Below are 15,135 nucleotides of genomic sequence, written 5' to 3' on the forward strand. Positions count from 1 at the left end.
TAGTTGTATGTTTGAGAAAGTTGAATTATGACATTTTGTTGTTTTCGAATTTGCTGCCCTGATATTTCACTGGCTGTGTCCCGCTAGCGTCCCACGTAGCCCATAGAAGTTAAAAGTTGCGAGCTTAGACCGTGGGACTTAGCGGTACCCAGCGTCACGGCTTCATTGCTCCAGACCACCGCAAGGGGGAGTTAGAGCACTCATTATGCATTTGGGTCCCAAGGTTTTTATTTGATCAATCCCATCGAGTGGTTCCAATGACGAATTTGACGCTAGCCGCCCATCCCTGGTGGCTTTCTTCAACGAAGATGGCTGACAAAACATTACGGGGGAAGCAGATGTAAGTAGCTATAAAGTCATAACGAGTCAAGCTCTCTGGGGTATGTGGGACGCACTCGCCAACAGCCAGTGAAAAAGCAGGGTTCCAAATTCAAAACAACAAATCTCATAATTCAAATTTCTCAAACATACAACTATTATATCCCATTTTAAAGATGCACTTCTCGTTAATCCAACCACACTGTCCGATTTCAAAAAGGCTTTACTGCGAAAGCATAACATTACATTTATGTTTGGACAGCGCCTAGACAAGAAAAACCACACAGCCATTTTCCAAGCAAGGAGAGGCGTCAGAAATATAGCTAAAATTAATCACTAACCTTTGATCTTCATCAGATGGCACTCATAGGACTTCATGTTACACAATACATGTATGTTTTGCTCGATAGAGTTCATATTTATATCCAAAAACCCCATTTTACATTGGCGTGTAATGTTCAGAAATGTTTTGCCTCCCAAAACTTCCAGTGAATAAGCACATCTATTTACAAAAATACTTATCATAAACGTTGATAAAATATTCAACTGTTATTCAAAGAATTATAGATACACTTCTCCTTAATGCAACCGGTGTCAGATTTGAAAAACGCTTTACGGCGAAAGCAAACTTTGCAATAATCTGAGTACAGCGATCAGACACAAAACGAAGCCATACAGATACCCGCCATTTTGGAGTCAACAGAAGTCACAAATAACATTATAAATATTCACTTACCTTTGATCTTCATCGGAATGCACTCCCAGGAATCCCAGTTCCAGAATAAATGTTCGATAAAGTTAATCTTTATGTCCAAATACCTACATTTGGTTTGCATTCAGTGGAGTAATCCAAATGCACTGTGCTCGCGCAGTAAGTTAAGACAAAGTCAAAAACGTTAAATTACAGTTCGTAGAAACATGTCAAACGATGTATAGAATCAATCTTTAGGATGTTTTTATCATAAATCTTCCATAATATCCCAACTGGACGATTCCTTTGTCTGAAAATGAAAAGGAACACACCTAACTCTCACGTGAGGGCACGCGATTGAGCTCATGTCATTTTCTCAGTCATCTGATTCCAATGGCTCTTATTCTCTCCCCATTCACAGTAGAAGCATGAAACAACATTCTAAAGACTGTTGACATCTAGTGGAAGCCTTAGGAAGTGCAAAATGACCCCACAGACACTGTGTATTAGATAGGCAATCACTTGAAAAACTACAAACCTCAGATTTCCACACTTGCTGGTTGGATTTTTTTCTCAGGTTTTTGCCTGCCATATGAGTTCTGTTATACTTGCTTATTGTGTAGTGGAGGATAAAATAACTGTATGCCTATGGATGTGTAACGAGCTACAGTATGTAGCTGATCTGTGTATGGAACCCAAAACGTTAGGCTCTGAACTAATATTCAAACCAATCTATGAACCTCAGCTATCATAGTTGTTGTCTCAACTTCAAGTCTGAATGGCATTAATGAAGCCTATGGATTGAGTAGAATATACAGTTGAAGTCGGAAGTTTACATACACATAGGTTGGAGTCATTAACTCGTTTTTCAACCACTCCACAAATTTCTTGTTAACAAACTATAGTTTTGGCAAGTCGGTTAGGACAGCTACTTTGTACATGACATTTTTCAAACAATTGTTTACAGACAGATTATTTCACTTATAATACACTTTATCACAATTCCAGTGGGTCAGAAGCGTACATACACTAAGTTGACTGTGCCTTTTTTAAACAGCTTGAAAAACTCCAGAAAATGTCATGGCTTTAGAAGCTTCTGATAGGCATCATTTGAATCAATTGGAGGTGTACCTGTGGATGTATTTCAAGGCCTACCTTCAAACTCAGTGCCTCTTTGCTTGACATCATGGGAAAATCAAAAGAATTCAGCCAAGCCCTCAGAAAAATAATTGTAGACGGCGACAAGTCTGGTTCATCCTTGGGACCACGCAGCCTTCATACCACTCAGGAAAGAGACGCATTCTGTCTCCTAGAGATGAACGTACTTTGGTGCGAAAAGTGCAAATGAATCCCAGAACAACAGCAAAGGACCTTTTGAAGATGCTGGAGGAAACGGGTACAAAAGTATCGATATCGACAGTAAAACAAGTCCTATATCGACTTAACCTGAAAGGCTGCTCAGCAAGGAAGAAGCCACTGCTCCAAAACTGCCATAAAAAAGCCAGACTATGGTTTGCAACTGCGCATGGGCACAAAGATCGTACTTTATGGAGAAATGTCCTCTGGTCTGATGAAACAAAAGTAGAACTGTTTGGCCATAATGACCTTCATTATGTTTGGAAGAAAAGGGGGAGGTTGGCAAGCTGAAGAACACCATCCCGACCGTGAAGCATGGGGGTGGCAACATCATGTTGTGTGGGTGCTTTGCTGCAGGAGGGACTGGTGCACTTAACAAAATGAGGCAGGAGAATTATGTGAATATATTGAAGCAACATCTCAAGACTTCAGTCGGGAAGTTAAAGCTTGGTCGCAAATGGGTCTTCCAAATGGACAATGACCCCAAGTTAAGGACAACAAAGTCAAGGTATTGGAGTGGCATCACAAAGCCCTGACCTCAATCCTGTAGAAAATGTGTGGGTAGAACAGAAAAAGCGTGTGTGAGCAAGGAGGCCTACAAACCTGACTCGGTTACACCAGCTCTGTTAGGAGGAATGGGCCAAAATTCACCCAGCTTATTGTGGGAAGCTTGTGGAACGCTACCAGAAATGCTTGACCCAAGTTAAGCAATTTTGTAGGCAATGTTATCAAATACTAATTGGTTGTATGGAAACTTCTGACCCACTGGGAATGTGATGAAATAAATAAATCATACTCTACTATTTTTCTGACATTTCACATTCTTAAAATAAAGTGGTATCCTAACTGACCTAAGACAGGGAATTCTTACTGGGATTAAATTGTAGGAATTGTGAAACTGAATTTAAATGTATTTGGCTAAGGTGTATGTAAACTTCCAACTTCAACTGTAATAACTTTGTGCCAAGGATGCAAGTCCTATATACATGTACTGTAGTTATTACCGCGCATGCAATCCCTACATTGTAGCCTAAATACAAGTTCAAGCTGTACTTAAATGCACATAAGGTGTGCATTATAAAACAAGAAAGGTGAGGTGGGGAGAGATGTGTAGAAGACAGAAAGGGAAAGAGGTAAGAACAGAGGTAGACAGCATATGATTAATGAATTACAGTGCTACCCTAATATTCTCTTAGTTCATCACAATTACATAGTGTCTCTAGCAGTGTTTCCTAACCAGCCTTGGGCCACCAGTTGGCCTGAAGGTTATCTTAAGAGTGGTTGAGGTGGCGATGATGGGACTGGATTCCTCTCTCACATCAAAACATACCTGCAGATGAGAGACGGATGGATAGAGAGAGCATAATTAAAGCCTTGTTTTTTTTTATTCTAACACGGTCAGTCATCAGGAGGTGAAATGCAAAACTGATCTTGGATCATAAACTCTGGGACTAATACATCTCTATCTGTATTTTAATGTAATGCATCTCTTTAATAATACTTCCTGTTGACCTGACATCTCACATATGATCATGCTGTGCCCTCTGTCAGCCAGTTCAGATGCGGGAGGGGTTCACCGACACAGTTGATATAACCTAGAGGATTTAGGGAGATGGATGAAGTGAAGGAGAGTGTTTATTGTGTGTGTGGTCTCACACCGTCGCTGTGGCCAAAGAGTACTTTATGCTGACAAACAGACACATGAGGACAAAAAATAGATGTCATTAGACATAAATGCCACTTGAAGCTTGATGATGACTTGATCATTTGAATCAGCTGTGTAGTGCTAAGGCAAAAAACTCAAATGTGCACAGGTGTTTGGAGCATTCCGATATGCCACAGCTGGTGAGGTGTCAGGTTCGCCTCTACTTAAATGGTGATTATTCCAACTCTGTGAAATGTTGCCGATTTGCCCGTAGATGAGGTAGGAACATATCCCACAGAGAAGAGGTGTATAGAATTCGGCAGGTCAATGTATCCTCCTTCCTCCCTCCAAACTGTGCATGTGAGACAGGTTCCATGTACAACAAGACAGGCAGAGGAAGAGAGAAAAAGAACACAGAACATTTTTTAATTACATCTGGTTATGGACACTTTTCCCAGCAATAACGGTTCCACGGCCTGTTCCTCGGCCTGTTCCTCGGACAGTGAACATCTGGCAATACCTACATTTTCGACCCCTTGATCAGCTCGTACTCTGAAAGTACAGAAAATAGCTTTTTTTTTTTTGTAGATATGAAAACAATAACTTGAGATGACCGTTCAATCTAAAGCAGCAGATGTAGTTTTCAGGATACGTCAATACAGCACAGAAAGCTTAACACCAGACTGGTATTGTGGTTGTTCATTAGGTGATGGGAAATATGCAATATGTATACAAAATAATATACTTACCTCTTGGAAAAAAAAAAAAAAAAAAAAAAGCATTGGAATTTAAAGTGTAAAGTTTAACCTATTAACTTTTTCATTATTTATGTATTACCAGTTGAAGAACTCCAATTTCATACTTATTCCTAGACAAATGTTCAATGATGTAAGAATAAAGAAGTTTAAATAACTTCTTAGATTTGATGGAGACATTATAAACTCAGCAAAAGAAAAGAAACGTCCTCTCACTGTCAACTGCGTTTATTTTCAGCAAACTTAACGTGTAAATATTTGTATGAACATGAGATTCAACAACTGAGACACAAACTGAACAAGTTCCAGAGACATGTGACTAACAGAAATTGAATAATGTGTCCCTGAACAAAGGGGGGATCAAAATCAAAGTAACAGTCAGTATCTGGTATGGCCACCAGCTGCATTAAGTACTGCAGTGCATCTCCTCCTCATGGACTGCACCAGATTTGCCAGTTCTTGCTGTGAGATGTTACCCCACTCTTGCACCAAGGCACCTGCAAGTTCCCAGACATTTCTGGATGGGAATGGCCCTAGCCCTCACCCTCCGATCCAACGGGTCCCAGACGTGCTCAATGGGATTGAGATCCGGGCTCTTCGCTGGCCATGGCAGAACACTGACATTCCTATCTTGCAGGAAATCACGCACAGAACGAGCAGTTTGGCTGGTGGCATTGTCGTGCTGGAGGGTCCTGTCAGGATGAGCCTGCAGGAAGGGTACCACATGAGGGAGGAGGATGACATCCCTGTAACGCACAGCTTTGAGATTTCCTACAATGACGGGCCCAGTCCAATGATGCTGTGACACAAAACAGCGACTTGTCAGTGACGAGCACTTTTTGCCAGTCTTGTCTGGTCCAGCAACGGTGTGTGCCCATAGGCGACGTTGTTGCTGGTGAGGACCTGCCTTACAACAGGCCTACAAGCCCTCAGTCCAGCCTCTCTCAGCCTACTGCGGACAGTCTGAGCATTGGAGGGATTGTGCGTTCCAGGTGTAACTCGGGCAGTTGTTGTTGCCATCCTGTACCTGTCCCGCAGGTGTGATGTTCGGATGTACCGATCCTGTGCAGGTGTTGTTACCCTTTGGTCTGCCACTGCGAGGACGATCAGCTGTCCGTCCTGACTCCCTGTAGCGCTATCTTAGGCATCTCACAGTACGGGGATTGCAACTTATTGCCCTGGCCACATCTGCAGTCCTCATGCCTCTTTGGAGCATGCCTAAGGCATGTTCACGCAGATGAGCAGGGACCCTGGGCATCTTTCTTTTTGTGTTTTTCAGTCAGTGGAAAGGCCTCTTAGTGTTCTAAGTTTTCATAACTGTGACCTTAATTTCCTTCCATCTGTAAGCTTTTAGTGTCTTAATGACCGTTCCACAGGTGCATGTTCATTAATGGTTTATGGTTCATTGAACAAGCATGGGAAACAGTGTTTAAACCCTTTACAATGAAGATCTGGGAAGTTCTTTGGATTTTTACAAATTATCTTTGAAAGACAGGGTCCTGAAAAAGGGACGTTTCCTTTTTTGCTGAGTTTACATCTTAGTACCTTATCAATTTATGATTTTTATCAATTTATGATTTTTATCAATGTGGACGAGAGACGGGTGCAGGAACCGAGTGTTTTTTGTCAAGCAATGCAACGTAGCTGGATCATTCTGGCAATGATACCTGCACCACCTACACGCTGCAAAGACTCTTCGCCATTGTACATGATGGCCCGTTGCTCTGAGACTTCCTTTGACCATTCTAAAGCCCACATGGGGCATCCTTGCATTCCCTGACAGACATTGTTCTTTCATCCTTTTGTAAACAAAGCCTACTGTTACACTGTCATGAAATATGATTCTATATCGACTATGAAACAAATACGACATGGCCTGCTTATGAGTTGCCATGGAAAAGTTAGATTAATTAATCTTAAAATGGTGAGAACAGGCGTTCGTAGCTAAATGCTTTTGTTTAGCTTGAGAATAATAATTGCATGATTTATTATTCTACGGTATGTAATATAGTATAATGTTAGCTCCTACGATTCAGTGTCGGTTCATATGTAAAAGTTGGACGGAAGAATGCCCAGTGCTGCTTACCTGAGATGCCATCACACAGTCCTTCGTAGGTGTCCGCAGAGTCGATAGAGCGCGTCCTTGCGGTAGCTTGCAACTCAATGAAATAAAGTAATAACTTAATTAAAAAGTCATCTTACATGTTTTGTTGGCTGACAATTTGTTAGCTACGCTGTCCTTACGAACCACATAGCATATCATTACAGTAGTATGTACCGGTATGTTAGCTATCTACCTAACGTAAGTCATTATACATCAAACTTGACATCTAACTACCCAACGTTTATGGACTTGATTATTCCTCTCATTCTTAGCTTAGCTAAATGGTATTGTCGGTGTGCGTCCTCAATGGACATTCTAGTGCTTTCGTAAATTCGTTCTGGCTATCTTCTCCGATTTCAGAGCACTCTCGTCTGAGTGGACCAGAGCTCGGGAATAATTAATTTATGAGCGCTCAACACTCGTTGATTATGGCCGGTGTCAGTAATCGTCGGCAAAAATGTGTAATTAAATTGTTTCCCGCAGCACAATTACAGTCACCAACTCTCTGGTTAACAGAACATGCCTAACCAGCTCTGCTTGGGTGAGTAAAATGGTCAGGGGTCTCATTTGTGTCTGGAAGTAGCTAGCAAGCTAGCCAACGTTAGCTTGGGTGCTTGAATGCCTCGGCCCGAACTTCCAGTGTGTGCTCCGAGAGCAAAACGGTCTGAATTTACCCAGAGGGTTTTTTGTTTTTCATGGAATAAAAACACGATATTAAGCAAGTACCAGCCAAACGTTTGGACACACCTACTCATTCCAGGATGTTTCTATATTTTTACTATTTTCTACATTGTAGAATAATATTGAAGACATCAACTATGAAATAACACATATGGAATCAGTTAAGAACTCATTCTTATTTACAAGGACAGCCTACTCCTTCCTCCCCGTTGGGGAATTGAACCCCGGTCTCCCTTGTGTCTGCAATATGGAAGACTATCAAATGCTTTTCAGAGATGCCCTCTGGTGGTCAAACTAGCAATAACTTGCAGTAACAGAAATAAATGTCTGAGAATTAAATGACGTGCTACAGAACGCTGAGGCAGCACGCAAGGTGTGCCGCAGTATGACGCAACTTTTAAAGGAGGAACCACTGTACATCTGTGCAAAACTGCAAATACACTGCTTAACTCTTTCTCTCTCTCACTCTGCCTCCTCCTTTCCAGGAACCTGGCCCTGGGCGGGGGGCTCCTGCTGTTGCTAGCCGAGTTACGTGGGGAGGGGAAGAGCATGTTTGCTGGGGTGCCGTCAATGGGAGAGCACTCGCCCAAGCAGTACATGCAGCTGGGTGGACGGGTTCTCCTGGTGCTCATGTTCATGACCCTGCTGCACTTTGACCCCAGCTTCATCTCTGTGAGTTCTGAGCTCCTGCAGACTGATTCAAATCGCATTTATTCTTTACTTTTGATTCAGCATTTGATCGAACCTGCCTGGATGAGCGTGTTTATTTTATTTATTTTTTTACTTTTGGGACTTCCATTGGTTTCATTGCGAGCTCAATCAAGCACATCATGTATTTGAAAGAAAACATTTGATTCTATTTGAACCCAGGTCTAACCTGTTTGTCTCAGGCAGTCAGCTTGTGGCTGGCTGCACAGATGCATACCATTTAGTGTAGTTGCAGTGTATTGGCTCTGAAATGCATCTTTACATCATAATTCAAGAGCTGGACACAGAGGGAGTAGTGTAGGTACATATTGTCACATAGCACTACAACTGTTATACATGAAAACATTTGAGAGTGCTCTTCCAAAATTCCTTTTGAGTGTTATCAGATCCAGTGCATTTGCGAAAGTCAATAGGGATTCAGGCACATAGGCTGTGTCCCAAATGGCACCGTATTCCTTTTATTTTATTTATTTATTTACTAACGTTTTATTAAAACTACTATATATTGAATTACTTTTGACTAAGTAGTGCACTATATAAAGTATAGGGTGCCATTTGGGATGCAACCATATCAACATGCTTCTGTAATCCTGGTACGAGTTTGAATGAACATTGACTGCTGTCCTACTGTACACCTACCCCTCATTTTAGATTCTGCAGAACCTGGTGAGCACAGCTCTGATCGTGCTGGTGGCAATCGGCTTCAAGACCAAGCTGGCCGCCCTCACGCTGGTGTTGTGGCTGTTTGCCATCAACGTATACTTCAATGCCTTCTGGATGGTGCCCGCCTACAAGCCCATGCACGACTTCCTGAAGTACGACTTCTTCCAGACCATGTCGGTGATCGGTGGGCTGCTACTGATTGTGGCTCTGGGGCCCGGTGGGGTGTCCATGGACGAGAAGAAGAAGTTGTGGTGAGACTCGACCCTAGTTACCAGGACCAACAGGACTGGGACCCCCCCCACGCTTTACCGAACTTGGCCTAAGCAGTACGCACCTCCTCCCTCTACCCCCCTCCCCTCAGCACTGTCTCATTCTCCGTCTGTCTCTCACTCTCCCTCGCTAACTTTTCTGTGACTGTCCTCCACAGGCACTTTTACAAATGGTTTGAGCTCGTCGTGACATGGCCATCTCTCGATTTGGGGATATCCAAGACATCACTAATGTTTTTTATTTTTTAGTGAACAATTTAAGGTATTGTCTTTAATGGTGTATTTGTACAATTTATATACTGTAATTGTTTCATGCTTCTTTTGCTATTTTTTTTGTGTGCAGCGTTTGTCTATGCTTTCGATAATGCCAGCCCTTAACTAAAGACACAACCCACTGTTTTAGAGGACATGTTTTACACTATTGTGTGTAAATGATGGTAGCTGCTTTTGTGCTGATTTGAGTTAGCGCAGAATAGATATATTACTTTATTTATGGTCAGGTAGGTTTCTATGAAGGGGCAAATGCAGTACTTTCTATCAAATATTTTAAGTTAGGATGAACAAGGGATAAAAAAAAAAGTACCTTTGGCTAGTCACATAATTTGACAGTTCAATGAACTGGGGCGGCAGGTAGCCTAGTGGTTAGAGCGTTGGGCCCGTAATCGAAAGTTTCCCCGAGCTGACAAGGTAAAAATCTGTCGTTCTGCCCCTGATCAAGGCAGTTAACCCGCTGTTCCTAGGGCTTCATTGTAAATAAGAATTGGTTCTTAACTGACTATTAGCTGCTTTTTACTGTATTTGTCTTGGTCCACGTTCTGAGTTTCTCTGTGTGCCTATTCAAATGCCTTGTAGACTCCCAAGAACACGTCAAGCCTACCCATTTAATGTACAGACACTTTCACATCACAGGATTTCTATTCTGTTCTTTATTTCAAATTTGGCACAAGCATGAGTCCGCATAGCATGTTAAACTATTCCATATGAGAAATGTGAGTGCTGTCAATTGTCAAGTTTACAATTGGTTAATTATACTATTCTATATCATCAAGCACAACAGGGCCATTTAGCTTTAAAGCCCTCTGTCATTGGTCTCACTCAGTGTTTTTCCATTTAATAAAGTATGAGAAAAAGAATGATTTTTCTATTGTTTTTGAATGTTTATAAATCATAAACAAAAGCAGAAACTCTGGTGTGTTTATTATGGCTCTGTGTAGATGGCTGTGTTTCTCCGTGCAATTTTTTTCCACCATGAATCCCAAGGCTCCCATGATATCAGGAAATAATTGACATTTTGAGGGCAGTCTAAAAGTATGATTTTTTTCCACTGTCCTCATAACTCGTGACTGCTAGATTTTCCACTTCTGTTTCATGATGGGTGCATCAAATATTTAAATGCACTATAAAGACATGAGTTGATAAACGCATACATGTTACATTTTTTATTCTAGTTCAAACCATATCTTTTTTAAATTTGGGGCTCAACTGTTAATCTTTTAGTTAGTTGTGCCATCTACTGGACAAATCTGAAGTTACGGCCACAGTGGTTTTATTGGCATAACTGAGTAGCCGAGTCCTCCCACTGACTTAATACTAGCAATCAGGAGTTCCTGTCAACGCGGACCCTGAGGAACACTGCGGAAGAGACCATAAGGGGGCATCAGTTTAGGTTTGCAATCTCCTCCCAGGCTGTCTCTGTCATCACATTTCAAGGAGTCCATTTTGTGGTCTAGTAGCGTACACAAGGCTGCTTCACTAAGACTGACCTGACATCACCTTTTATGAACTGACAGCTTCTCTTGGCACCAGGCAGTTGAGGTGGGTGTTGTGTGGCAGAGGCGAGTGCATAGCCTGTTGAGCTCCAGCATAGCCGTGCCAGACCAGCCCTTGTGCTGAAACAGAGGGTCAAACAGGTTGACTGCTGGAGCTGAGTGAACAAAGAAAAAGCGACTTCAGAAAGTACATAAAAGAAAGTGCATAAAATGGAGCACACAGAGGATGAACAAAGTGATAGATACCCTGTCGGAAGGGGAATAATCTTAGTGTGTTTTGTCCATTTCAGACAACTGCCACGGATACTGGGTGACACCGGTACTGGATGGAAAAGCAGTACGGATGCAAGTGGACACTGGAGCAGCCATATCTTTTCTGTATACAAGGAGAAACTACATCACCTCACACCACAGCCCACAAAGAGGACGCTGAGAACATACACCGGTGAGATTGTTCCAGTGAGAGGAAGTGTGATTGTTAGCAGTAAGAAGGACATAATAGTTAGTGACCATGAAACCAGACAGCAAGTCAAAATTCTTCAAAGCTAGACCTGTCCCATACGCCATAAAACCATAAGTTGAAACTGAGCTAAACAGACAGCTCTAGAGTGGAGTATTGGATCTAGTGAATGGGTTACACCTGTCAATCCAGTCATAAAAAAAGATGGATCACTTAGACTCTAGTGATTTTAAAGTCACGATTAACCCAGTCTTGACTGCTGAAAAATATCCACTACCCTGCATTGACGACCTCTTTTCTGGTTTAGCTGGAGGACATAAATTCAGTAAGATAGGCCTAACATAAGTCTATCTACAGATGCATGTGGACCAAGAGTCACAAGAACTGTTGACCATAGTGACTCACAAAGGACTGTACAGGTACCGGAGGCTTCCTTTTGGAATCACCTCAGCTCCGGCCTTGTTTCAGAGAGCTATGGGCCAGATAGTGAGCGGGCTCACCGGGGTCCAATGTTACCTTGATCTACTCATCACCGGCAAAGACGAGCAGGAGCACTTAAGAAAGCTGAACGCAACACTACAGAGACTGGAGGAGTACGGACTGAGGGTCCGGAAGGACAAATGCGAGTTTTTCCGGCCTTCTGTTGAGTACCTGGGCCATGTCATCGACAGTTCGGGGCTCTGCAAGGCACCGTCAAAGGTGAAGGCCGTTGCGGAAGCTCCATACCCACAGAACGTGAGTCATCTGAGATCATTCTTAGGATTACTGACGTACTACGCAAAGTTTGCCGAACCTAGCTAGCATGTTAAAGCCACTGCATGAATCTTTGAACAAAACCAAACAGTGGAAGTGGACAGACAAACTTGAGGTCTTCAATAAAGTGAAAACAGCCTTCGCTCAATCAGAGGCCCTAACCCACTTCAACCCCAACTTGCCATTGCATGTGATGCATGGCTTTATGGCAATGGTGCTGTTTCACACATCATGCCATCAGGTGAAGAAAGGCCAACTGCTTTCGCATCACGGACCTTAAGTAAAGCCGAGAGCAATTATGCACAGAGAGCGTGAAGCCCTCGCCATCGTGTATGGAGTTAAGACATTTCATCAGTTTCTGTTTGACTGACGATTCACACTGCTGACAGACCACAGACCCCTCACCTCCATCTTTGGTCCCAATGCCGTCCCTCGCAGCCAGCCGCATGCAGCGATGGGCATTACTGTTATCTGCTCACCAGTACGATATGAAGTACAGAAGGTCTGAGCAGCACAGCCTCTCAAGGCTTCCCTTACCGGTCGCACACACTGAGCACTCCCAGGATAAAATCTTCTACTTCAAGGAAGTGTCAAATGCCCCAGTTACGTCTGTCCAAGTGAAAAGGCTCACCCACACTGATTCAGTGACATCTGAGGTCATGGACAATGTCACTCGTGGGAAAGGAGGAGACCTGTCGGACAGCCTAAAACCTTACCTAGTGAGGGGAAACGAGCTCACAGTTCAGTCTGGATGCTTGCTATGGGGCTGGTATAGGAATAATGATGCATTATATTTTGTGAAGTGGTTTCTTGCATCAAACAACATTTTCAGTCACCTCCGTGTCTGAAAGATAAGTGTATAAACAGGTTAATGTCAAGCCCTGCATGTTTTTTTCAAAAGTTTAATGGAATGTAGGCCTACATTGAACACGACACATTGGCTGCTTCTGTAGGCTGAACGATAGAACAGCTACAGTATTTCCATGTTAAAATGTTATGGGATGCATTTTCACTTCACTTAAAGTGGGTATCAGTGTTCACAGTACATGCGCGCCGGAAGTTGCACAAAATTTTCACAACCTTCAAGTTTGCGCTCAGCATACCTGAAATGTGCTCAGTGATGAAAAAACATTTTTGGGAATACTGGTGATAACCGTCTTGTTTTTTGAAAGAAATACTTTCCCCAAAACATTTAAATTAAATGTTAACAGCAAAGTAGGCTTACCTGGCAGAAGTATATCATGAGTAAGTATATCATTTGTATCTATTATTTGCATACTTTGCCATGAAATGAGCAACAGCAGTACAGATCCATCACTAGGATGGCTCATTAGATGGCACATTCTGTCTTATTCTTTAAGTTTTACTGGCGAATCGCAACCAACTGACAGGTGCATACACCACCACCTACAGTCCTGGAGTGTGAGGCCGGTCACGACCTATCTATACCACTATATTCTCTTAACTAACCCTGGATTTCTAAAACCTCACTACTCCCATCACCCCCACCCAAAATACCACCCACTCCCTATTCCCATCCAACCTCTTTGACCGTGTCAAACAAACTCTCCCTTTCTACATCATACAGTTCACAAAATAATAGTACATGTTCAACCGTCTCCTCTCCATTACACATTCCAGTACCATGTTTCCCTATCAATTTCAAAGATGAATTAAATCCCGTATGCCCTAATCTCATCCTATTCAACATAACCTCCCTTCTGTTCCCATTAAATGACAGTATGTCCCGTACAGATTTCCTTGTACTATAAAAAGTCTGCTATAAAAACGAATTTCCTCCCATTGCTAGCAGAGATCTTAACACATTTTTTCCGAATTAGTTATTATTAATATCCATAATATTCTCTTTCACTGCCCTTTTTGCTATTATATCTACTATATCATTTCCATAAACACCTGTATGAGCCGGAATCCAACAGAACTGAATTTCAATACCATTCTTAGTCTTCCAATACTGTCAGTGTAGGATGATCTACCATAATACCCTTCAGTATGCCAGGGCTATCTTAACTCTTCTAAGGGATAGTGACATTTCCCCAGTATCTACTTGTAAAGCCTCAACTGGTGTAGTTTTAATGCACCATCGCAGTGCCTTTGCTTTTATCCTATCAAGGCACAGCAATGATATACAAAGCACCCATAATCTATGGATAATCTCATAAAAGTAAGATAAATATTCTGCCCCCCCAATCATGCCCAACTATTGTCCTCATAAGATGTAATAATTTCTTACTACTTTTAAGTCTCAATACATGTAATATGACGTCTCCATGTAAGCTTTTCATCAAACCATAGCCCCAAATACTTCAATTCTGTTACCCGCTCCATCTGTTCTCCATATAATTGAACACTGACATCTTCCTTAATCTTTTTGTTGGCAAACAACATGTGGCAAGATTTAGATGACTTGAAACCCCATGATAAGGATCATTCCTCTACTGCTATAACAGCACCTATTACATAAGGAAGATTCCTTCCCTTTTTCCAAAAGGCAGCATAATCTGCATATAACGCCACCCCTATAACCTGTCTGATATCCCCAAAGATATCATCAATCATCATCGTGAATAAGATAGGCCTAATAGCACTACCCTGTAGAGTTTCATTTTACACCTCATATTCTCTTGATAATCCCACCCTGACCTGGAAGGTTCGGTCAAACAAGAAATCCATAATCTGGTTATACATTCTCCCACTAATACACATTCCATTCAATTTATTCAGTAGACCTTCCCTCCACATCGTATCATATGCTTTTTCAATATCAAAGTATACTTTTGACATCACTTCCTTCATTGCCAAAGCTTTGGTCGCCTCAGTACTAATTTTAACTCATGCATCAAGGGTAGTCCTTCCTTTTTTGAATCCACTCTGGCCTTAATAGACTCCTATGTTCAAGATAATACATCGGCCTACAATAAACTTTTCCAATAATTTACAGA

General features: G+C 42.0%; 1 protein-coding gene across 1 annotated transcript in view; it reads left to right on the plus strand.

The window, feature by feature from the left end:
• Positions 1-10,323, plus strand: part of surf4l (surfeit 4, like) — a 29,144-nt gene extending 18,821 nt beyond the window's left edge. Inside the window, exons 5-6 of the mRNA XM_014174788.3 lie at positions 8,036-8,222; positions 8,910-10,323. Of these exons, the coding sequence (XP_014030263.1) occupies positions 8,036-8,222; positions 8,910-9,176 (454 nt within the window). The 3' untranslated portion in view covers positions 9,177-10,323. The remainder of the gene's footprint in view (positions 1-8,035; positions 8,223-8,909) is intronic.
• Positions 10,324-15,135: the final 4,812 nt, after the last annotated feature.

Source organism: Salmo salar, chromosome 26 (genome assembly GCF_965601325.2).
Source record: "Salmo salar chromosome 26, fSalSal1, whole genome shotgun sequence".
Lineage (NCBI taxonomy): Eukaryota > Metazoa > Chordata > Actinopteri > Salmoniformes > Salmonidae > Salmo > Salmo salar.